Source organism: Colletotrichum graminicola (genome assembly GCF_000149035.1).
Source record: "Colletotrichum graminicola M1.001 genomic scaffold supercont1.13, whole genome shotgun sequence".
Taxonomy (NCBI): domain Eukaryota; kingdom Fungi; phylum Ascomycota; class Sordariomycetes; order Glomerellales; family Glomerellaceae; genus Colletotrichum; species Colletotrichum graminicola.
The window spans coordinates 99,948-121,373 of NW_007361017.1; the positions used below are offsets into that span (position 1 = coordinate 99,948).

The following is a 21,426-nucleotide window of genomic DNA, read 5'->3' on the forward strand; positions in this document are numbered from 1 at the left end:
GTCGTAAGGGAAGTCAAATGATTCAAAAGGGGATTCGATGCCCAATGATGATTTAGGTTTGTTCTTCTCGTCGCAGTCAAGCCTTGCGTGTCAGTTACAAGCTTATTACTAGTCAGTCAGTTCTACCCGGCATCATCCTTGCCAATTTCAACCAGAATCAATCGGCGTTCGTTGCCACCCACTGCAGTAGCGCCGAAGCGTACGCTCTTAACTCGCACAAGCCTTTCCAAATAGCAAAAACAAGGGCCAAGAAATATTGGCCAAGGGCTGACTGTGTGCCATTATCAAGCTGCAGCTCTGTGATTTGCATCTACTCTTCCCAATTGCAAAGGCTTTCCTCCAACATCAATTTCCGCCTGTTAACCCCTGAATCATCTTGCTTGTCCCCCGATCAGTATGTATGAAGGGTTAGTAGAGCAGCTGAAATCAGGTTGTATAGGAAAATAAGTCTGATTTGTTTCTCGTCCCTATACTTTCCTCTTGACTCTTCCCGATGCGGTGTACTTGATGAAGATTGAAGGCTGTCGTGCTGTCCTAGATGTTATTTGACTGGTTCGCAAGTCAATAGCTGCGACTGGAAACCTGGCCCATTACGGTATTGGTGCCTGGGATGGCCTGCATCCCTCTTCTTACTTGTTCGAGTTCTCCGTCGATTGTATTGGCAGGAAGGGCAATGTATGTTGCAGCGCTCGCACACGTGGCGCGGCTACACCTAAGCTAGGTAGGAAAAGATGAGCTGAGGGCGTAGGCGTGTAAGCCCAGTGGAAGACATACCTTCTTGGCACGACAATTTGTACACTGGAAGTAGATGAAACGTCAGTCAGGAAGGTTTCTGCAAAGACGTATTGCTGCTGTTTAGAAGCGGGACAGGTGCCACTGGTTTCAAGACCGTAGTAAACCTTGGGACGAGGCTCGTGGGGAGTGCGGGCTTACTGAGAGACCGTTACCCAGCTTCCATAACCCCTTGCCGATCCATCTGAACGCAGAATCCTGAGTGCCAATGTACAAGATGGCCAGTGTTGGCGCAAATGGGTACAAGGCGACAATAAATGTGACAGACAGTGAAGAGACGCAAACCCAATCAAAGCGTCTGAGGAGTAGACGTATGGCGGGACTAGGGCTGAGATCATCAACGTCAGACGAAGATCTTGCCTGCACATCCCTGAAGATCGGGCGAGAGTTTGGTTTTTGGAAACAAGTCAATTAATTAGCACGCAAATCTCACACAATATGCTTAACTCATCGATAGCTTCCTCGGTCAGGACCAGAAGTAACGTCCACTCCAACACTCATGGCATGACACACTTTGTGAGTTCCAGCTGAACGGCAATGACGGTTTCCGGTCATCTGGCTCTTCGCACTTGCCCTGCTCTTTTGTTCTACCAATGACGTGCCCCGCCGGTAACTGCGATGCAAAGAAGGGCAGTTCGCACTTTCCGAGACAACGACATCGAAACGCTCTACTGCACCACAACAACCCAACATGCCTCACCTTAGTACCTACCTACCCGTGGAAACTTTTACGTTCAAACTCCTTTTGTCAGAGTGCATGTCAGCATGCCCGACCGTTGAAAGTATGTCAACCATCACGATGACCTCCGTACGGGTCGGATTAATCCAGCAACGCTGCAAAGAGCTCCGTGCGTCGAGCCACCAACACATGCTACAATTCATCCTGTGCCTTTCCCACCTGATGGCGTCTTCACCTCGAAGACGGACTCGGATTCTGAAATCTATTACTTGCCCAGTTGACTTGTGGCATCTTTGTTGTTACAAGAGACCTAGACCCGAAATCGGTCTAAATGTTGCTGCCCCCGATCAATATGCTTGCTCCCGGGTTCCCGGGTCCGGGTCCGGCAGCTGCCGAACCTCATATTACTCGCTTCGATTCCGACACGACTCTCGTCATCTCTTCAGATGCCGACGAGGTCGCCGAAGGAGAGATACAGGACTTGGCCAAGCGGCTAACCTCCGCGTCCCACGGAGGTGTCCACTCATTGTTTCCTGAGCCCTCCGACGCCACAATCGATCCCAGGGACCCGGAATTCGACGCCAGAAAGTGGGCTGCGGCATTCCACAGGCTCCAGACCAAAGCACTTCACGGAAACGCTCCAAACACGGTTGGCCTGGCTTTCAAAAACTTGCACATCTACGGACTGGGCACCACAAGGGACTATCAAAAGACTGTCGGCAACTTCTTTCTGGAGGCTGCAGCGCGACTTGTGCAGTCAAGGAAGAAACAGCAAATCGACATCTTGCACAACGTGGAGGGCGTCATCCAGAGCGGAGAAATGCTTGCTGTACTGGGACCTCCGGGATCTGGCTGTACGACTCTGCTGAAAACGATCGCTGGTGAAACCCACGGTTTCTACGTAGCCGATGGTGCAACACTCAACTACCAAGGCATCTCACCAGATGAGATGAACACGACTTTCAAGGGAGAGGCCATTTACACGGCAGAGTTCGACCACCATTTCCCGTTCCTGACCGTCGGTGAGACGCTCTACTTTGCTGCCCGGGCACGCTGCCCCCAAAACATGGCTCTTCCAGACGGCATCTCGAAGCACAAGTACGCCGAGCATCTTCGTGACGTCGTCATGGCACTCCTCGGCATCTCCCACACAAAGGACACCAGAGTGGGAGATGATTTTGTGCGTGGTGTGAGTGGAGGAGAGAGAAAACGGGTCAGCATTGCCGAGGCAGTGCTGAGCTACGCTCCTCTCCAGTGCTGGGACAACAGTACTAGAGGGCTTGATTCTGCCAACGCCATCGAATTTTGCCACACTCTTCGCATGCAATCAGACGTCTTTGGATTCAGCTCCGCTGTGTCCATTTACCAGGCGCCACAGGAGGCATACGATGTGAGTTCACAATATCCCTGGGCTTTATCTCTTTGCCCCATTGCGAGTCAATGCTGAAACGTTTTTATAGCTCTTTGACAAAGTCATTGTCCTTTACGAAGGGCGTCAAATATTCTTCGGAAAGACTACTGACGCCAGACCGTATTTCGAAAGTCTTGGCTTCCGGTGTCCCGAACAGAAGACCACCGCCGACTTTCTTACTTCCATGACGAGCTCTTCCGAAAGGGTTGTGCACCCCGATTGGAAGGGACAAACGCCGCCGAGGAGCCCTGACGAGTTTGCCCGAGCTTGGCAAGCCAGCGAGCATCGAAGACGCCTTCTTGTGGAGATAGATGAATTCGAGCACGAGTTTCCCTTTGGTGGCAACACCTCCAAGCAATTCTCCGCCACTCGGAGAGTACATCAATCGAAACGGCAAAGACCTTCTTCGCCTTACACCTTGTCCTTTTCCCAGCAAATCATTCTAAACCTATGGCGGAGTTCCAGGCTCTTAATCAGCGAACCTTGGATGACTATCACCATGTTGACAACAAACTGTTTCGAGTCCCTCATCATCTCAAGCATTTTCTACAATCTGCCTCCTAACTCCTCTAGTATATACAAGCGGCTCCTTCTCATATTTTACGCCATACTGATCAATGCCATGGGTAGTATCTTGGAAGTTCTCACACTATACGGCAAGCGAAAGATCATTGAAAAACATGCTCGATATGCTCTCTACCACCCAAGTGCCGAGGCGGTTGCTGCGATGGTTGTTGACCTTCCATACAAACTCGTCAACTCTCTCTTCATCAACGTCCCGATTTATTTTATGACGAACTTACGCCGCGACTCTACCGGACCGTTCTTCTTCTTCCTCCTACTTTCCTTCAGCACAACCATCTCCATGTCAATGATATTTCGATTCCTCGGTTCTGTCACCAAGACAATGGCGCAAGCGCTGGCTCCTTCTGCCATCATCCTTCTAGGTTTGATACTGTTTAGCGGATTTTCCATTCCTCAAGCTTACCTGAGTGACTGGATGGGCTGGATTCGCTGGGTCAACCCCGTATTCTATGTCCAGGAGAGTCTTGCCCTAAATGAATTTGTCGGTCGCAACTTTAGTTGCTCAGATTTCGTCCCCAGTGGCCTCAATTACGACACGTCGTCTGCTAGATCTAATGAGCGGGTTTGTGGTATTGGTGGAGCTGTTCCTGGTTCCAACTCCATCAACGGAGAAGACCACCTTCGTGTGGTTTACGGCTTTGTCAATGGGCATCGCTGGCGCAACTTTGGCATAGTGGTTGCTATCACCGTCATCTTCATGACTATGTATCTTGTTGCCGTTGAGTTGGTGTCATCCGAAAGGTCCAAGGGTGAAGTTCTTCTATTCAACCGTCGAACGTTGAAAAACGTGAAGAGGGGTCCCAACGACGACGAAAACCTTGGGGGGAACCAGCCATACCCGGTCATTGAGAAATCTGAAGACAGCGACAGCTCTGGCCTTGCGAAACAGACGTCCGTGTTCCATTGGAAGGATGTTTGCTACGATGTGCAAGTCAAAGGAGAGACTCGCCGGATTCTCGATAGGGTTGATGGATGGGTGAAGCCCGGGACCTTGACTGCGCTCATGGTAAGTCTACACCTCATCATCGATCGATCTTGGCCCTTTCCTGACAAGAACCTTACCAGGGAGTTTCGGGAGCCGGCAAGACGAGTCTGCTTGATGTTTTGGCAAGTCGCGTAACGATGGGTGTTGTCGGTGGCGAGATGCTCGTTGATGGTCATCTTCGGGATTCCTCGTTCCAGCGCAAGACCGGATACGTGACACAACAGGATCTCCACCTCCATACGGCGACCGTCAGAGAAGCCCTAAACTTCAGCGCATTCTTACGCCAGCCTCGGCAGTACAGTCGGGAGGAAAAGCTGGCGTATGTCGATACTGTTATCGACCTTCTCGGCATGCAAGAGTATGCTGACGCTGTGATTGGGGAGTTGGGCGAGGGCCTCAACGTTGAACAGCGTAAACTTCTAACGATTGGCGTTGAGCTGGTGGCCCGACCACAGTTGCTTCTCTTTCTGGACGAACCAACATCGGGGCTCGACAGTCAAACTTCGTGGTCAATTTGCGATCTGATGGAAAGGCTAACAAAAAGCGGCCAAGCCATTCTCTGCACCATTCACCAGCCATCAGCATCGCTTTTCCAGAGATTTGATCGATTGTTGCTGCTTGCAAAAGGCGGACAGACGGTCTACTTTGGTGACATCGGGAAGAACTCGCATGTTCTTCTCGACTACCTTGGTCGGCACGGTGCCCCGGGCTACCAACCCGGATCGAATCCTGCCGAGTATATGCTCGAAGTCATTGGAGCAGCCCCTAAAGCCCACACTGATATCGACTGGCCAAATGTTTGGCGGAAGAGTGAAGAATACCAGAGTGTTCAAAGCGAGCTAAGAAGACTATCGGAGCACAAGAGTCATAACGATGCCAGGCAGACGACGGAAACCCATGATACTTTGGCACACGAGGAGTTTGCCGCGGATTTTCGTGTCCAGATCCACGAAGTAACGAAGCGAGTATTCCAGCAGTACTGGCGTAGTCCGTCGTACATCTTCTCGAAATCCATTGTTACTTGTGGTTCAGTGAGTGCATCCCATTTTCTGGAGCCTGCAGGCACTGACTGGATGAAACAACAGGCACTTTTCATTGGATTGACGCTCCTGGGGGGCGACAACACGAAACGTAGCCTCAAGAACCAGATGTTCGGGGTTTATACCTTTCTTTTTATCTTCAGTCAGGTTGTCCAGCAAATCATGCCCGTTTTTGTGTCCCAACGCACAATGTACGAAGCCCGCGAGCGTCCGGCCAAGTCGTATTCTTGGAAAGCTTTCATGGCCGCCAATGTCATAGTTGAAATCTTTTGGAACTCTGTAAGTCTCCTTCAAATCTGGTGGCTGATACGAGTAAGATTCTAAACACATGATAACTAGATCATGGCCGTTTTCTCCTTCCTTTTGTGGTTCTACCCAATGCGACTTGATCGAAACGCGGAATGGACTGATGCTGTTCAATCTCGCGCCGTCACTTTCTTTCTCATCTGCTGGGTTTTCTTTTTGTTCTCCAGCACGTTTGCGCACCTCATGATTGCCGGACTGGGCAGTGCCGAGGTCGCGGGTGGCATCATGAACTTGGCCTTCATTTTGATGTTTGCCCTCTGCGGGTATGTTACTCCCTCTTGTTCTTTGAAAATATGGACAGCTTAACTGATGTTCTAACAGTGTGCTGGCGGGCCCCCACGAGCTTCCTGGCTTCTGGATCTTCATGTACCGTGTCAACCCCTTCACATACCTCATGGACGCATTCCTCAGCACTGGCGTGGCCAATGCGCCCGTTAAGTGCAGTCCAACCGAGCTTCTCATATTTGATGCTCCGAGTGGCCGTACTTGCGGCGAGTATATGGCCGAGTACATCCAGAACAATGGCGGATATCTGGTCAATAACAACGCCAGTAAGTGTCAATTTTGCGATATGGCAGATACAAACACGTTCTTGTCGGATATGAATATGAGCTTTGATAACCGATGGCGCGACTTTGGGTTAATTTGGGCTTTTTGCGTGTTCAACATTGTTGCGGCCGCGGCTTTGTACTGGGTTACGCGGGTACCCAAGAATGATTTCAAGAAACGTTCACCGTCGAATGCTTGATTCGCACAGAGCACAATGCATTGATCGGATTGATCTAGGAGAGCATCAAGTTACGCCAATGTTAGGATGAATGGTTATTAGATGTCATAATTAGATTCTTTGGGTAACTTAGATCGCGGGTTTGGAGACTCGGGATAGTCAGTCTACTTGTCACGTAACCAAAAACGACGCCATTATTTACGGCGTATTAAATAACGCTTATACGCCCCGTGACATCTTTTTAGCTCCTTTGTGGTAACTATGGCGAAGCAGTAAAAACATCTGTACCAAAAGTTTACGTTTTCCGTTTTCTCGAAATGTCGGTAAAGATTCCTCAATACAGATTCTAGGCTGAGTTCTAGACCCTATGTCTCGTCGATCGGGGCTGATACAAGCGTTGCTTACTTGCTACGTTGGATCGATCGGCAAACGAAGGTTTTTATATCAGGTTGCAGCAGTAAGGGTTCTCTATCGAACAACTTCATCTCTTCTTTAGCGTTTGACCGAAGAACTCTGAGAAGCACATGATCATCGGGCACCTACAGCGAACGCATACATAATCTGTTCCAGGTTAGGAGTTTGACGCAAGCTGATTTCTCGGTAGCCGTGGTACGAAAGGCAAGCCAGGCTGAGAAAGAATATGCCAAGCCATGTATTCTGCACCGCAATACAACCTTTCTCTTTTGCTGGTTTGGTATATAATGTGTTCAGGGCGGAAAGGTGCATGAGTCAGTTACCAAAGTCCCATTCCCCCGCCATGCACACGCTGCATATCATGGTGAATATGATCAATTTTCTGGCTTCACTACAACGCTGTCACGACGCCTTGCCGACCCTGGGAATCATCCCAGACAGTCCGGGCCACCAATTAGCAGCGCCAATAATCAAGGCAGTATGTGTGATTATTCCACAAGGCCGAAACATGGCTGAGTTGAGGACGCAAGTGTTTACTGCAAATTTTGTCGGCTCAGATGTTGAATCCGACAGGAAGCCCTCTCCTTCGAGCCAGAGTTGAGATATTCTCCCTCGACAGCGGGATAAGGCAATAGGAGCATGTAGAAACCGTCACTTCTCAAGCGGCTTCATGTCGGGGTTTTGAACGTGCCATGTGTTCCTAAAACCTGACTCTATAGACATTGGCTCTGATTGGCTATCATGCCGTTCTTGACGGCTGTGGCGTTCTTTCGCACCCGAAGGGATACGGATGCAGTGGTAGGGCATATCTTGAGATACGTCCGACATACGAGTGCCAGATATTGACAATACGGGGGTGGGCTTCTATAGAGAGAAGAATTAGGCCAAGTTCCCAACAGCTATAGTGTTTCTCTGCATCATGAACACATGTCATTGGCCAAATCACTCATCACAATATGAAAACAAAGGGGCCTCTCAGAAGGTTGCCAGAGCCTGTCCCGTCAATTCTGGCTGTCTCAGGTTTACCGCTGGTTTTGTTCCGCTTACACCCTCCCCCCAGCCGGCTAGCTTGGCTGCCCACGCCGAGTAGAGTCGAGTAAAGTCGAGTAAAGTCGAGTCCTCCATGGGAAACACCCCAATTCAGGCAGGGTACGGTACGGGTAGTTAGTCTCTCCTGACAAGCAGGGATGACGGCGCGATGGAACCGTATCAATCCGAGCGCTGATTAAAGGTCTCTCTAGTTGAAGTCAAAAAAGCTTAGTGCTGCGCTCGAACCCAGTCGCGGGCACTTGGGACAAGGGAAAGCGCCCTCTGTCAGAAGCAAGCCATGCGCTGCTCGGGAGAAGGCCTTGTAACCTGTAAAGATGGCCCTTCGGAACGGTTGACTCCCATTAGCGGCATACGTCGTGCTTTTCACATGGTGCTCAGTCTCGTTGCTCAAAATCGACACATGCGTATTGTTCGCTAGTCAAACGTAATCTTGGTACCGGTATGCTTTGCCGCCGCACCCGTCAGCCTCGCGACCATGATGTCGTCCTGCGCCTTCAGCTCGCCCGCCGCCGGCTTCGGCTTCTCCGTCCTCGGGGGCCGCGGAGCTCTCGGCTTCCTCTCCTGTGTCGGCGCACCGTCCGCACCCCCCTCGGCGTCCTCGCCGTTCTGCTGCTGTTGCCTCTTGGGCGCGTCCTTGCCGAACCGCTTTTTGTACCGCGTCTGGTCGTCCTCGGCGAGCTCGATCTTGAGCATGCGGCCGAGGAGCTTGTTGACCCACCACTTCCTCATCTTGAAACGCGGCTCCTCGGCCGTCTTCTTGTCCTTCGCCTCGTCCCCTGCCTCTTCCTCCTCCTCCTTCATCTCGTCGTCGCCGTCCTTGTCCTTGGAGGATTCGACAAAGTCGTCCTCGGTCTCAATCTCCTCCTTGATCTTAACGAAACCCTTGACAGCCCAGCCGGCAGACTCGGGCTCGCGGAACTTGACCCAGCCGTAGCCCTTGCACTTGCCTGTGTCCTCAAAGGTCGCGACCTTGACCCAGTCAATCTGCCCGCACTTTTCGAAATGCTGCCACACGTCGTCGTCGGTCGTCTTGAAGCTCAGGTTGCCGATGAAGATCTTGCTGCTCTTGGGCACCTCTTCCTTGGCAGCAACGGCGGCGGTCTCCTCCTCCTTCTTCGGCCGGCCCTCGAACGACTTGGAGTCCTTGATCAGGAGCTTGCGGTGGCCCAGCTCGGCCTCGGTCAGGGCGATGGCGGCGACCTTGGGCGCGACATCGTTGAAGTCAACGTAGGCGAAGCCTTTGTTCGAGGGCTTGTCGCGGCCGGCCTGCTTGGTGGACGGCAAATGCAGTCTTGTGATGGACTCTTCGGTAATCATCTCGCCCGAATTGGCGATAAGCCACTTGCGTAGGTCGTCGGCGGTGACGAAGAAGGGCAGGTTGCCGATCCACACGCCGTGCTCGGAGCGGGCCTTGGCGGCCTGGTCCTTCTCCTCCTTCTCCTTCTTTTTGGCCTCCTTCTCATCGTCGCTGTCGACCTTGGGAGGCAGCTTCTTGCCCTTCTTCAGCAGACGTTTGGCGCGCTTCGAGGGGGGCTCGGGAGCCTCGAGGTCGACCTCGATCTCGTCGACAACAACCGACTTGCGCTTCTTGGACTCGGGAGATTGTGATGTCGCATCTTCGGTCTTCGGCGTCTTGGACGGTTTCTCCGCTCCAGTGGTGGCCATTGCGAGGACCTGATGGGGGGTTCCGGGATGTTCCAGAATCGGTCACTCCAAAATCCGGAAGGCTTGTTGGAAGCGACGGTGAGAAACTCGCATCGGGGACCCTTCGCCGCTTGCACCCTTGGCCTCGAATTTTTTTTTTTTTTCCCCCTTTTGGTATTGGATTGGAATCGACAATCGATAAGGCGATAAGAGTGCTTCTGGGTGAAATAACCCCACTCTATCTATTATGGGGCTTGTGCTCACCGAGGTCAAGGTCGCTGAGCTCGGGCCAGACAGAAAGTATCTTTTGGCGTATCGGTACCTAGAGTATTTTTTGGGCTGCATAGAGCTACATAGGTACCTAGGTACTTACTCAGCTAAGTGGTAAGATACTTAAGCAAGTCGGCAGTAAACGCTGAGTGTCTGGAAGGTGGTTGGGATTTGGACCAAAGTTGCGCCCTGCATTTGTTCGCCACGTTTCTGTTGGTTGGTACACGACTAAGGTGCGAGGTGCGGACAATAACCTGGTCACCAGGATGAAGAAGAAAATGCGGTGACTGAGATAATTCGCAAGGATATGTCTGAGTGTCTCTCCCTTTGACTTGGCGTATTGACATCAAATTATGTCTTGTTTTGATTCGGGGAAAGACAAGCATAACGCAGCATGGATAGGCCAATGTAACGCAAATGATGAGATGTTACCATACCTAGTACTGCATACAAGTGCCAATCAAGCAAGCACTTGTCGTCAAGGACAATGAGGGGCATCCACCCGTAGCCGGGGAGCGCTAGACTTAGCTCCTCAGGGAATATTGTTTAGCACTTTAACGAGTTAGAGGGGTTGATAACCTGCCATGGATGATGATGCGAAGGGGGTCGACCCGCGACCCGCTTTGAGTTGAAGATTAAGCGACCCGCCAACGCTTATGGGCTCTGCCAAGCCGTGTTCAGCCACGTCCCGAGAAAAAAATAAATGCAGCCGCTCAGCCGGCCCAGAACTGTGCGTGTAGCTGACTAGGAGGCGGGAAGAAGGGGAGAGAGAAAAAAACAAGCTGCACTCAGCTGCAAGCCAGAATGTGGGTCTGAGAAGAGAGAGAGAGAGAGAGAGCGACTAGGCACACACTAGCACGGCTCGTAGATACAGAAGCAAAAGCAAAAGCAGAGACAAGCCCCTCTCCGCCACCATAACAAGCCACAACAGCCATAGAAGAGAGACCCCCTGCCATCCACTCACGTGCGGATGATTTCTGACGAATGAGGGACCCACCAGTCACCTAGGCGAAACCGCCAATGGCCGCCATCCAGACTCTCCACCCCTGGTCACAACAACTTTTCGCAAAGATCCTGGCAAGGTACCTACCTCTATAGAACGCACCTGCTAGGTACCGCATCCTCTCCAAGGCTGCTGTTTCGGCATAGGGCATCCATCGGGCCCTTGACCGCTTCTGTTTAATCTCGCAAGCGGCTTGCAGCAGCCCGACCGAGCGGCACTGCACCCTCTCTGAGTTCTTCCCCGTCTAGCTTGGTCCAATGACAGCGGCCGCTCAGGAGTCTTGTGGCTCTCCCGAACACCACCAAAGCCGCCTCAATCCACGTCTCCCACACTAGGTATGCCTAGGTAGGTATCTTGGTAGTGGTCCGTATTCGCCATCCAAACACTACTTACAGTACTTACAAGGGGGGCAGGCTGCTCTGTGTACATGGAGAGTGGATAGGTGGATACTATGTTAACTAGAAATCCGGCCAACGCACGTTGCTTAGCTGGGTCACAGTGGTCCAGTGATCCAGTTGCAGCACCAGACCCGGTGCCTCAGACCCCAGAGCGAGGTGAGAAAGGGTGCAAGGTCCAGCAGGTCCAAGGCCTGAAGAGAGGCGCCAAAGAGGGAAAAGCTCCTCTTTTTCCTTCTCTTCCCCCCTTCACATTCCCGCTCCCTCGCCCCAGCCCAGCAGTCAGTCGCCTTCATCGTCCCTTCTTCCCCTTTGCCCAAATCCTACTTCTCTTTTCCCCTCACATCCACACTCTCACCTACACATCAATCCAACAAACACCGCCGCCCGAACTCCTGCTCCTTCCAGAAACCCCCATCCGAAACTTGAAATCATTCAAAGGATCCCGTCGTCTGGTCGCATCTGGATTGTTGTCGTCGTAGTCGTCGTCGTCGTCGTCGGTCGCAAGCGTCGTCGTCATCCAGAGTCAAAACGCTGGAAACCTCCCGCTCGGCTCCGATTCCCGATCTCCGTTCGGAATCAGCCCAAATATGAATGTGCTGCTATCGCCACAACCACCTCTCTTCCAGCACCCTCACGAAACCAACCGTATCTCTCCCTCTCGTTCTTGTGAGTAACTCCTGCCGCTCTCATTTGCATAATTATTTTTTTCGCCCCTCTCCCTGCGCAGGCAAATTTCCTGCATGCCCGAAAACCCAACAACCCGACGCTAACTCTCAAACAGTGAGCCCATTTCACAACATGTCCACCAGCCGCAAGCGCAAGGCCGACGAAGACGGCGACGAAATGTCTATGTCTCCCCGAAGCTCCCCAGCCGCCTCATCACGACAACTCCAGCGACCCTCGAAAAAGGTCCGCTCTAACGAGCTAGTCGGCCGGCCGCTCACCCTCCCCCGACTGCTGGAAACTCTTGACCCGACCGCCCTGCGAACCGTCCTCGAGCGAATCTGTGAGCGACATCCGGACATCGGCCAGGAAGTGGTCAACAGCGCTCCTCGCCCGACCGTCGCCGCTGCACACGGCGTTTTGCAGGAGTATCAGGACAAGATGAAGGCCGCCATCCCTTACGGCGAGACCAGCCCCGACTACACCTACTACCGCGTCAAGGCGCCCATGACCGCCCTCATTGATGCTCTCCTCGACTTCACCCCTCAGTACCTGCCGCCAAACGAGACCCAGACGACCGTCTCGCTGCAATATATGGATGGCGCCACCAAGATCATCCACGCTCTCCCCGACTGGGAGCCCCAGCAGTACCGGCACCACAAGGAGAACGCATACGATGAGATCTCCAAGGCCTGGGCCCTGGTCATCAACGAGGCGGCCAAGCGCGGGGGCGGCCTGAGCCTCCACACGGGAGGGTGGGACCAGACCCTGGCGAAACACCACGAGATCTCGGGCGGGCGCATGGGCACGGCGATGAACGCGATGGCCACGAGCGTCAGCTGGATGGCACACGGCGGCTCCTCAAACGGACAGCAGCCCGGAAACCCATCCTCGGATCAGAACTCAATTCTCAACCAGCTCATGTCTGGCACCTACGGTGCGCCCGTGCGTGTTGGGCCTTGGTAGAGGGCACGGAAGTGAGAAACCAATGCGCATGTCCATAACCATGAGGCCAAGGGAAAAAAAACAAGACAAAGGAAAAGACTACGAAAGAAACTGGCATCCATCATGAGATATCGGCCACGGTCGATGGCATCACCCACCTGGACATATCACGACGACTATAACGACGGCTTCCTTTTCATTTATTTTCCTCCATTACTTCATTCAGCATGGGGCAGCAAAGGGCATAGACTTCTGGGTCCTGCGGACAGATTTTATGTCAGGACCGGTACGGGCTGGGCGGCGTTTTTTGTCAACTTTCTGATCGATGATATCCCTTTCCTCTCGCTTGCAGCGAGTCGTTCCCGGGGTGAAGAGGAACGGCTTTCATCACTGCCTCTCTTCACCACCATGGTTGACGATGAAATCGAGTCACGCACAGTTTCGCATGTTAGGTAGTCTGCTTTTTTTTGTAGGATTCAAGGAAAGCATCTGGGGAACAGCAAGCAATCCATGGTCCCGCCCACTTGGGAGAGTTTACGTCTAAGCAATACGCACATAATTATGGGCCCTTGGTAGCAATAGTAGTAAGTACTAGTAGTAGCAGTGGTCCAGGACCCGGTCGCGACGGAATGAGAGTGCATTTGGACATCGCATCGAGTAATGGAATCGTAGCATGGTGTGAGAAGTGTAAGAAGTGTGAGGGTTGTGGCATGGCAGAGAATGGTTTCACAGCAGCCGGCTGGCTGGCTGGCTCCCTCATATTGGGGTTAGGAAGCATGGGCTTTAGAGGCATTCATCACGTGAAATACATACAAGGAGAATGCGTACGTGTCCCTCCCTGCCCATCGTCCTGGGCCGGCCATTTGTGTGTCCAAGACGGCAGATCTGTTTCAACTGCCCACTGACTCGGTGCCACGCATACAGGCCGTTGATGGGGGTGAGTATCTTGGTAAGGCGCCTGCAGGCAATTACTGGTAACTATGGATATCCGTAATCTTACACGATATGCGTGTTTGCGTGCAACTCATTGTTTGTTTGCTGCAACACCTTATTGTCCAGAGAGAGCGCAATCAGGTGGGTTTGCATTAGTGACCTGATGCACCCCCTCCCTCTGTGTGTGTCTGATTGATCGCCAACCCGTAACCGAAGCCGGGTCAGACGCGGCACCTCATGATCATCGTCCCTTGTATCTGTTACTCGGCCGAACATGAGCCCAAGCCAGCAAGCAGTTGGGCAATCCCCTTTCCCAGTTCGTGCGCTCGGGTCGTGGCACACCAGTACACTCTCTCACTACCCTATGGTTCGTGGCCAGATCCCTGTTCAGTTCTGTGTTGATGCATTTGCTACGGTCTGGGTTGCTCGGTTGTGTTTTGAGCCGGATGCAAATGTGATATATATCAATGATGGTAGAGGACTGAAACAAACTCGAGGAAATGCACCTCTCCCGCTTGCGGTGCTGGGATTGGATCCTACCGATCACAAGAGATGCGCACTCTCTCCGCGCGGAGGGTAGGGCGCCTCCGGCAAAAGCTTCATTTGGCGGGGTAGGTTTGTGGAAGTACTCCAACCGTTCCCCGTTCGGACGACAGCCGCGGTGGGCTCTGGCGTTCGATTCTAGTCCTCCTCAGGTACGTTGTGTGCTGAGGAGTACCACGGTACCTGCTGAAACCCCATGGCTCCAGGTACGGCTCAGGCGGTAGGCGGCTCAACTAAGGTTTAGGGGGGTACTCACATCATCCTCTTTGATCGGGTCACATGACCACCCGTCATTGTTGCCTCCCGCCTCGACGCGTGAAAGGCGAACGCTTGCGTGAACGCGCCACTCGAGCTTGCTCCTCATTTAGGCAGACGGCGCGCACCAAGTCGACTCTCGACAGCAATAACTCCACCTTTGAGGCATTTGCTCTGTCTCTGAAGCTTCTTCCAAGCATTAAATATTGCGGCGTATTAAAAACCACGGACGTCGAATTTAGCAAGATGCCCGCGTAGGTTGCTGTCGTCTACACACGCGTCGCGCCCACTGACAATGTTGTTTCTAGCCCGGGCGATCAACACGGCACCGTGGCGAACCCTTTCGAGGAGCCCCAGAGACGAATGAGCGAATACACGGCCCAGGAAATTGCTACCCTGCAAAGTCGTCTAGAGAAGCAACTCGGCCCTGAGTACATATCCGCACGCGCCGGCCCTTCAGGTCAGAAGGTCCACTACATCGCCGCAGAGAAGTGCATCGCCCTCGCGAACGAGGTGTTTGGCTTCAATGGATGGTCCTCTTCCATTCAGAACATTCAGGTCGACTTCGTCGACGAACACCCGCAGACCATGAAGATCAGCCTGGGCCTGTCCGTCATCGTCCGCGTAACGCTTCGCGACGGCACATTTCACGAGGACATTGGGTACGGCCACATTGAGAACTGCAAGGGCAAGGCGGCCGCCTTCGAGAAGGCCAAGAAGGAGGGTACCACGGATGCGCTGAAGAGGGCGCTCAGGAACTTTGGCAACGTGCTCGGTAACTGCATCTACGACAAAGACTACCTCTCCAAGGTGACCAAGATGAAGGTCGCTCCGACCAAGTTTAACGAGACCGAGCTGCATAGGCATTCCGATTTTGCCATCAAGAAGGAGGAGGAAAAGGCGGCGCCGCCGCCACCACCACTGGTCAAGTTGGAGACGGCGGAATCGATCGAGGACCTGCTTGAAGGTAGGCTGTTTTGGTTCGTTAATGAACGAGTCCCGTGACTGACATGCCCAGATTTTGACGAGGCGGACTTTGCCGTTGTCGAAAGCGATCACCCGGATGAAGTGGTGCTTCCCACCGCAGCAAATGGTGCTTCGAACGATAGACCCGCGGGCGTTGCGCCAGCGCCCGTCCCCCAGCGTATGCAAGCCCCGTCCCGACAGATGGGCAGGAGCACATCGACAGGGAACCTACGAGCACCTCAGACACCAAACCAGGCACAATCGCGCCAGGTCCCTCCAATAGCCTATGGCAACCGGCCCCAAGCACCAAACCAGCCCCGCGCACCCACGAACCCGTCCGCTCCGTCCGCTCCGTCGGCCCCTCCAGCCAACGGAAATATGACCACGCCAGGGCAGGCCGGCAACGCCGCCGAGCCCATTGGCTTTTTCTCCGCACGTGCTGTACAGCAAATCCCGGAATCTGCTTTGCAGGCGAACAACACTGACTCGCCTCTTCTGCTGCCAGCCGGGCAACAAGCCTTCAATCCAAAGGCAGAGAGCCCATCCATACGAAAGACCCCCGGCATAGACCACTCCGTTTCGAAGCCCCTCTCCAGGTCTGGTCAGCACGTCCCGCCTACTTCATCGCAGCAGCCTTCGACATCGGGCTTCACACCAGTCAAAATGAGCAATGCAGGGCCCGGCTCCGGGGGTGCTGCCGGTGTGCAGCACCTGCAGCTTAGCCAGAGTCGACGGATCGGAGCTCCAGGGGGCGCAGGTAGTCCCTTGGCCAACCGGGGCTCCTACCGGCCACCGACCATGAAGCGCCCGCTACAACAAGACAGTGCCGGAAGGCCAGCATTGGCTGACGTGTCAACCAATGGAGCGGCGGGCAATGCTCCTGGTGTACAAGGGTTTGATCCCAAAAGGCAAAAGATGTCATGATTTACATCTCTGGCATGACGAGTATAGCTGGGAGACTGTGATTTGGCCAGGAGCTTTGGAGTCTGGTTCGATCGGGTATGGGTAAAGGAGTCGGAGTTCGGGCAGGGTCGGTATAGGCACGTCTAGCCTATGGTGTCTGAGACAGATTATGGAATGTAACGAATGAATTTCTTTCTCTTCGTTGGAAGAGACCACGGCGCTGTATTTTGTCCTGCCTCGTTGCACACGTGTAGAACTCTTTGTGGTTTCTGCCGCGACTACTAGGTGGCATGTCTGGGCCTCTTGCGTAGTTTCCATGGCTTCTAATGGGAAAGCCTCGACGTGACATTATTTCTCTTCAAGCCTTTGTGTCAGAGCACAGCGATTGGGGCTATTGGGTGGTGGACATCTCGTGGAGGGGCGGGGCAATGGTTCGGCTGCTCGCTTGATCCCCCAGAGTCACGCATGTGTTTGGGGCTGACAGGCCTTCTCCCATGACGGGGAAACCGATTCGAGATCTTGCCTGCGGGCCTCTGCTCTGGATCTCAAGGATGTCGAAAAGTCGGCATTGTATTCGATATCATCGGAATCAGCGTGTTGCCTCGACTTTGGGTTCGCGCGGGCTTATCGAGAGTATCCGCAGCACAATGGAGAACTAGAGACTACCTTTCTGGGATAGGGGCTGTAAGAAATGCCGATTACTGATGTGGAAATACACCCCTTTGCCTGTTGAAAGTTTCCAGGTCTGGTCCAGGGCAAATATCTCGCTATGAGAAAACATACGTTTTATGTAGCCTTGGGCTCGGTGCCTCGGCCAGCGTCACAACCTACGTACGACTACTCGAGTAAAAGTATTATGACACCGCGAAGTATCGTACCGGGATAGCTTGCAATGAGTATATCTCACACATTGGCCGTATATCATTTGTCCTCTTTTTTGTGGACCATCTTTCAGTTCTCGACATTGCCTCAAACGTAATGTCGTGTGGCAATTTGGGGATTGTCCGACATTACTTGCCTCGTCTCCGCGAACTATCACGATTACTCGCTTGATGTAAGATATGAAACCACGGACGAGGTTGACCAACGATGGCACGGTGGTTGCCTCCAGTGAGCTATTGACCGGCGATTGCTCCACAGAGACGATCAATTATTGATACGATTGAGTGACCTTTCAAGCAAAGGATTATAGGTACGTTTCCAGAGGATAAGTGGATATGTATCGTTAATGAAGAGCTGATATGGGTGGATCATGGGAGACTTTGAAGATCATCGCAGGAAGTGCGTCGATAGCATGGGTATGCCGGAAGAACAACCAGCAATTATTGGTTTGCGGCCATCACTCATGTCTTCCATTGGACGGAAAAATCAAACTGGAATACAAAGTCGTCCTCACGAGCCGTGAGAAAAAAATCCTCGTTTATAATGGTGGTATGTTCAATCGCCCGCCACAGCATATCACTTCCCGCTTCAGAAACGAAACCCTTCTTCATTACATAACCCGCCTCTGGAATAACCAGGGGGGTCCAACAAGCTCCGATCCACCGACCGAGCCATCGATTTCGTCACTACTCCGTCTGGGAGGCGCACGCACCCGAGCAACACACCTATCGCTCTCCAAACCTGAACCTCCTCAACCAAACCTGCCGTCTGCCCACTTCCATCCAATGTTCCCGCTTCCCTTCGATTGAATTTCCTAGCAAACGAAAAAGCATGAGGCATGCTCCTCCGCCGGTTCCAACGGGCAGCGGCCCCTCCCCTCCGCTCCGGCGCATTCCCGATCCCGGTCCCGTCCCCAGCGCAGCTCTCCCGAGCTCGCAACCTCGCAGCGTTCACCACCTCGCGTGCGCTGCGTGATGACGTCGCTTCCGCGAACCACTACGAGACCCTGAAGGTCGCTCACGATGCATCGCCCTCCGACATAAAGAAGTGCGTTCTTGTGTCTCCCTTTCTCTTTCTCCCTCTTCATTCCGATCGCTTAGCTATTTGCTGGCGATGCAAATAACCCACCACCACCACTGATGCAACCTCACCTAGAACTTCCCCCAACCTCCTCCCACTTGAAGCCATCCCTCCCTCGTACTGCCATCCCTTCGAGAAAAAGCTGACGTCTCCCGTTCCTGAAGATCCTTCTACGCCCTTTCAAAAACCCACCACCCAGACCACAACCGCAACGACCCCGATGCCTCACGAAAGTTCCACGCCATAGCAGAGGCCTACTCCGTCCTCGGCACCCCCGCAAAACGCGCCGCCTACGACCGCTCCCTACCGTCCTCCTCCTCCTCCTCCTCCTCCTCCTCTTCGCACGGCCGCCGCGGCTCCTACCACAGCACCGGCCCCGCCGGCGGCCGCCCGGCCTCTGGCCTCTCGCGGCGCAGGACGACCTTCCGCGGCCCCCCGCCGAGCTTCTATAGGTCCGGCGGGTGGGGCGAGCAGTCGGCGAAGCGCAGGGAGGCGCACGAGGGCAGCGCCGGCGACGGGACAGGGACGTCAGGGGCGAGCGCGCAGCCCGGCATGGGACCCGGGCAGGACCCGTACAGGCACACGAAGTCCAGCGAAGTGCCACATTTCAATTCGCAGACGCACACCAAGTCGCAGTCAAAGCAGGACTCGCGACGAGCGCACAGGGTCGCCGGCACGGAGGTGCCCATCGGACCGCAGGAGACTTCAGTGGGCGCTTTCATGGCCGTCAGCGGCGTTCTGTTCTTGACCTTCTTCATACCATACGTTGCCTTCGGCGGGTTGCGTCGCAGGAAGAAAGATGCGAAAGTTTAAAATTAGAAGCGCATAGAGACAAAGGTATCAAGCGATAGACGTCTATCAGGATAGAAAGAAACCTCACGAAGGAACTCAACATCCCGCTGAACAGCACATCGAACAAGAGCATACTGAGTGCCGGCCGATCAAACTCAATTACTCCCCGAACTAATATACACTAGACAGGAGCCTCCAAATGAAATGTGAAGAGCATTGGGTCCTCTACCCGGCTGGAGAAAGCTGATCAAATTGTCCTCATCAAGTATACAGGTGGTGAAAAACTCTTAGCCCTCGAAGGTGAAGCTGGCGCCAAGCTTGTGAGTAGCCTGGTCGAGCTTCTGGGTATCAAAGGAGGCACCAAGACCCAGGGTAACACCCTCACGGAGGAGGACATTGTAGCCAAGGGCGGCAACACCGTTGTTGTTGACCTTGAACTGTACGCGAGCATGTTGGTCAGTAAACGTTCGTCAAACCAGTTCACAAAGGGAAAGCGACGCACCTTGGCGAAGGAAACGGGGTCAATGCGGTACTTGCTGGCGACCTCGAGGCCGACGTTGTTACCGGCCTTGGAGTTCCAGGTGGCCTTGGCACCAGCCTCAACCTGGCTGTTGACCTTGTGGTAGTAAGAAGCAGCGAAGAGGCTGAGGTTGTCGCTGGCGGTGATGGCAGCGCTGTAGGTGGGGGCCTGGTAGCCGACGGCGGCGGCGTAGCCGGTGATGGAGGCCTTCTGGACATCGTAGCCAGCAGAAGCACCGGCGAGGAAGCCCTCGTGGCCAACAACGGCATCGATGTTGGCGGTGGGGCCCTTCAGAAGGTCGAAGAAAGCGCGGCTGTGGAAGTTGCTCTGCTTGAAGGTAAGGTTGAACTTGGCACCCTTCTTGGAGACGGCCTTCTCGCCGGCGGAGGGCAGGAAGGAGAAGACACCCTCAGCCTTCAGGCCCTTGGCGAGGCTGTCGGCGAGCTCGACCTTGGTGTCAAGGGCAGCAGCGGTGTTCCATGTCTGGGTAAGGGTCAGGCCTGCGCGACGGTAGAATGTTAGCAAAAATGCACGACCGGGCGTCCAGCCTGCGGCAAAATGGACCGGAATGCCGTAGAACAATCCGTTTATTTGGCCGAGGCTGAAATGTAAACGCTCTAAACGATGGACGGTGGTTGCTGTACCGGTAGACTTGTCGGAGTATTTGCCCTCGATCTGGATGGGGAAAAAACAGGTCAGCTCAGGCTCATGGTTGTTTACACGACGTCAACAGCACTCGATGCGCCTTTGGTGTGTGGAAATGGTGTGACTTACAGCTCCAGCAGTGCTCTTCTCGTGGGAGCTCTTGCCGGTGACCTTGAAGGCAACGTTGTTGGGGGTGTTGCTCTTGAGCTCGAAGGTGGTGGCAGAGAGGTGGTAGAAGTCCTTGTTGAGAAGCTATCGAGAATCAATCGTCAGCTGAGTGGTTTCTCGTCGTGGATGACCTCGGTCAGGGAAAGAGCCAAGAGCTCTCTATTTCTCCCTGATCCGCGAATACCCGAACAAGATAAAGAGAGAGGGAAAGCGCATACGTCGTTGGCCGACTTGGCGATGTCTCCGAAGTTAGGAACAGACATGTTTGCTGATTTTGGCAAAGGACGTTTTGGGAGAGAGAATTGAGGTGAGAATGGGAAGCGGTCAACGAGATGCGACAAGTGAAAAGGCGGGTTGCAAGTGTCCTTTCAGGAAATAGTCTGCTGGGGCGCGAGCTGTTCGAGAAAATGTTTTGGTTGCATCAATTGGTTGACGGGGATTCCCGGCACAAGTCGGTCCGGAGGAGCTGTGTGACTGTGTGGTGACGGGGCTGCACTAGGACGCTTTCGGATGCACGTGGGGGATCTGTTATTGGTTTGTTGGGATTATGGCAGGCTGTGGGTGAAGTTTGGACACGGATTCCCAAATAAGGTGATGCACTGAAGAAGTGGATACTGAGTATTGCTGACCGGTTGTTCGATGCGTTTAGTTTTATAACTTGCTTGCTTGGCTTTGTGTGATTCAAAGGTGGACGGGTGGTCATAGGTGGTACTAGTGTAGGAGATGGTAAGGCTGTACTTGTGCCTACTGCCTTGCCTTCACTAACTACCTCTGGTAACAAGAGCGAAAATATGTCAATTCATGAAGATACCTATCAAGATGGCTCT

At 53.5% G+C, this 21,426-nt stretch overlaps 6 protein-coding genes across 6 annotated transcripts; 4 read left to right on the forward strand and 2 right to left on the reverse strand.

Moving 5' to 3' along the window:
- Positions 1–1,823: 1,823 nt before the first annotated feature.
- Positions 1,824–6,546, forward strand: GLRG_04115 (ABC-2 type transporter; the record flags this gene model as incomplete). Its single annotated transcript, XM_008094800.1, has 6 exons — positions 1,824–2,861; positions 2,932–4,473; positions 4,533–5,483; positions 5,538–5,771; positions 5,832–6,061; positions 6,120–6,546. The coding sequence occupies 6 exons, from the start codon at positions 1,824–1,826 to the stop codon at positions 6,544–6,546; spliced, it is 4,422 nt and encodes a 1,473-aa protein (XP_008092991.1).
- A 1,857-nt stretch (positions 6,547–8,403) lies between these two features.
- Positions 8,404–9,654, reverse strand: GLRG_04116 (RNA recognition domain-containing protein; the record flags this gene model as incomplete). Its single annotated transcript, XM_008094801.1, has 1 exon — positions 8,404–9,654. The coding sequence occupies one exon, from the start codon at positions 9,652–9,654 to the stop codon at positions 8,404–8,406; it is 1,251 nt and encodes a 416-aa protein (XP_008092992.1).
- A 2,237-nt stretch (positions 9,655–11,891) lies between these two features.
- Positions 11,892–12,933, forward strand: GLRG_04117 (uncharacterized protein; the record flags this gene model as incomplete). The annotated part of the gene is made up of 2 exons (XM_008094802.1): positions 11,892–11,970; positions 12,086–12,933. 2 exons carry the CDS (start codon positions 11,892–11,894, stop codon positions 12,931–12,933), a joined length of 927 nt encoding a protein of 308 aa, XP_008092993.1.
- Positions 12,934–14,889: 1,956 nt separating this feature from the next.
- GLRG_04118 (recombination protein rad52) lies at positions 14,890–16,533 on the forward strand (the record flags this gene model as incomplete). Its single annotated transcript, XM_008094803.1, has 3 exons — positions 14,890–14,897; positions 14,952–15,610; positions 15,662–16,533. 3 exons carry the CDS (start codon positions 14,890–14,892, stop codon positions 16,531–16,533), a joined length of 1,539 nt encoding a protein of 512 aa, XP_008092994.1.
- Positions 16,534–18,232: 1,699 nt separating this feature from the next.
- GLRG_04119 (DnaJ domain-containing protein) lies at positions 18,233–19,287 on the forward strand (the record flags this gene model as incomplete). The annotated part of the gene is made up of 2 exons (XM_008094804.1): positions 18,233–18,441; positions 18,639–19,287. 2 exons carry the CDS (start codon positions 18,233–18,235, stop codon positions 19,285–19,287), a joined length of 858 nt encoding a protein of 285 aa, XP_008092995.1.
- Positions 19,288–19,553: 266 nt separating this feature from the next.
- Positions 19,554–20,862, reverse strand: GLRG_04120 (eukaryotic porin; the record flags this gene model as incomplete). The annotated part of the gene is made up of 5 exons (XM_008094805.1): positions 19,554–19,703; positions 19,769–20,286; positions 20,431–20,461; positions 20,561–20,683; positions 20,818–20,862. 5 exons carry the CDS (start codon positions 20,860–20,862, stop codon positions 19,554–19,556), a joined length of 867 nt encoding a protein of 288 aa, XP_008092996.1.
- Between the last annotated feature and the right edge of the window lie 564 nt (positions 20,863–21,426).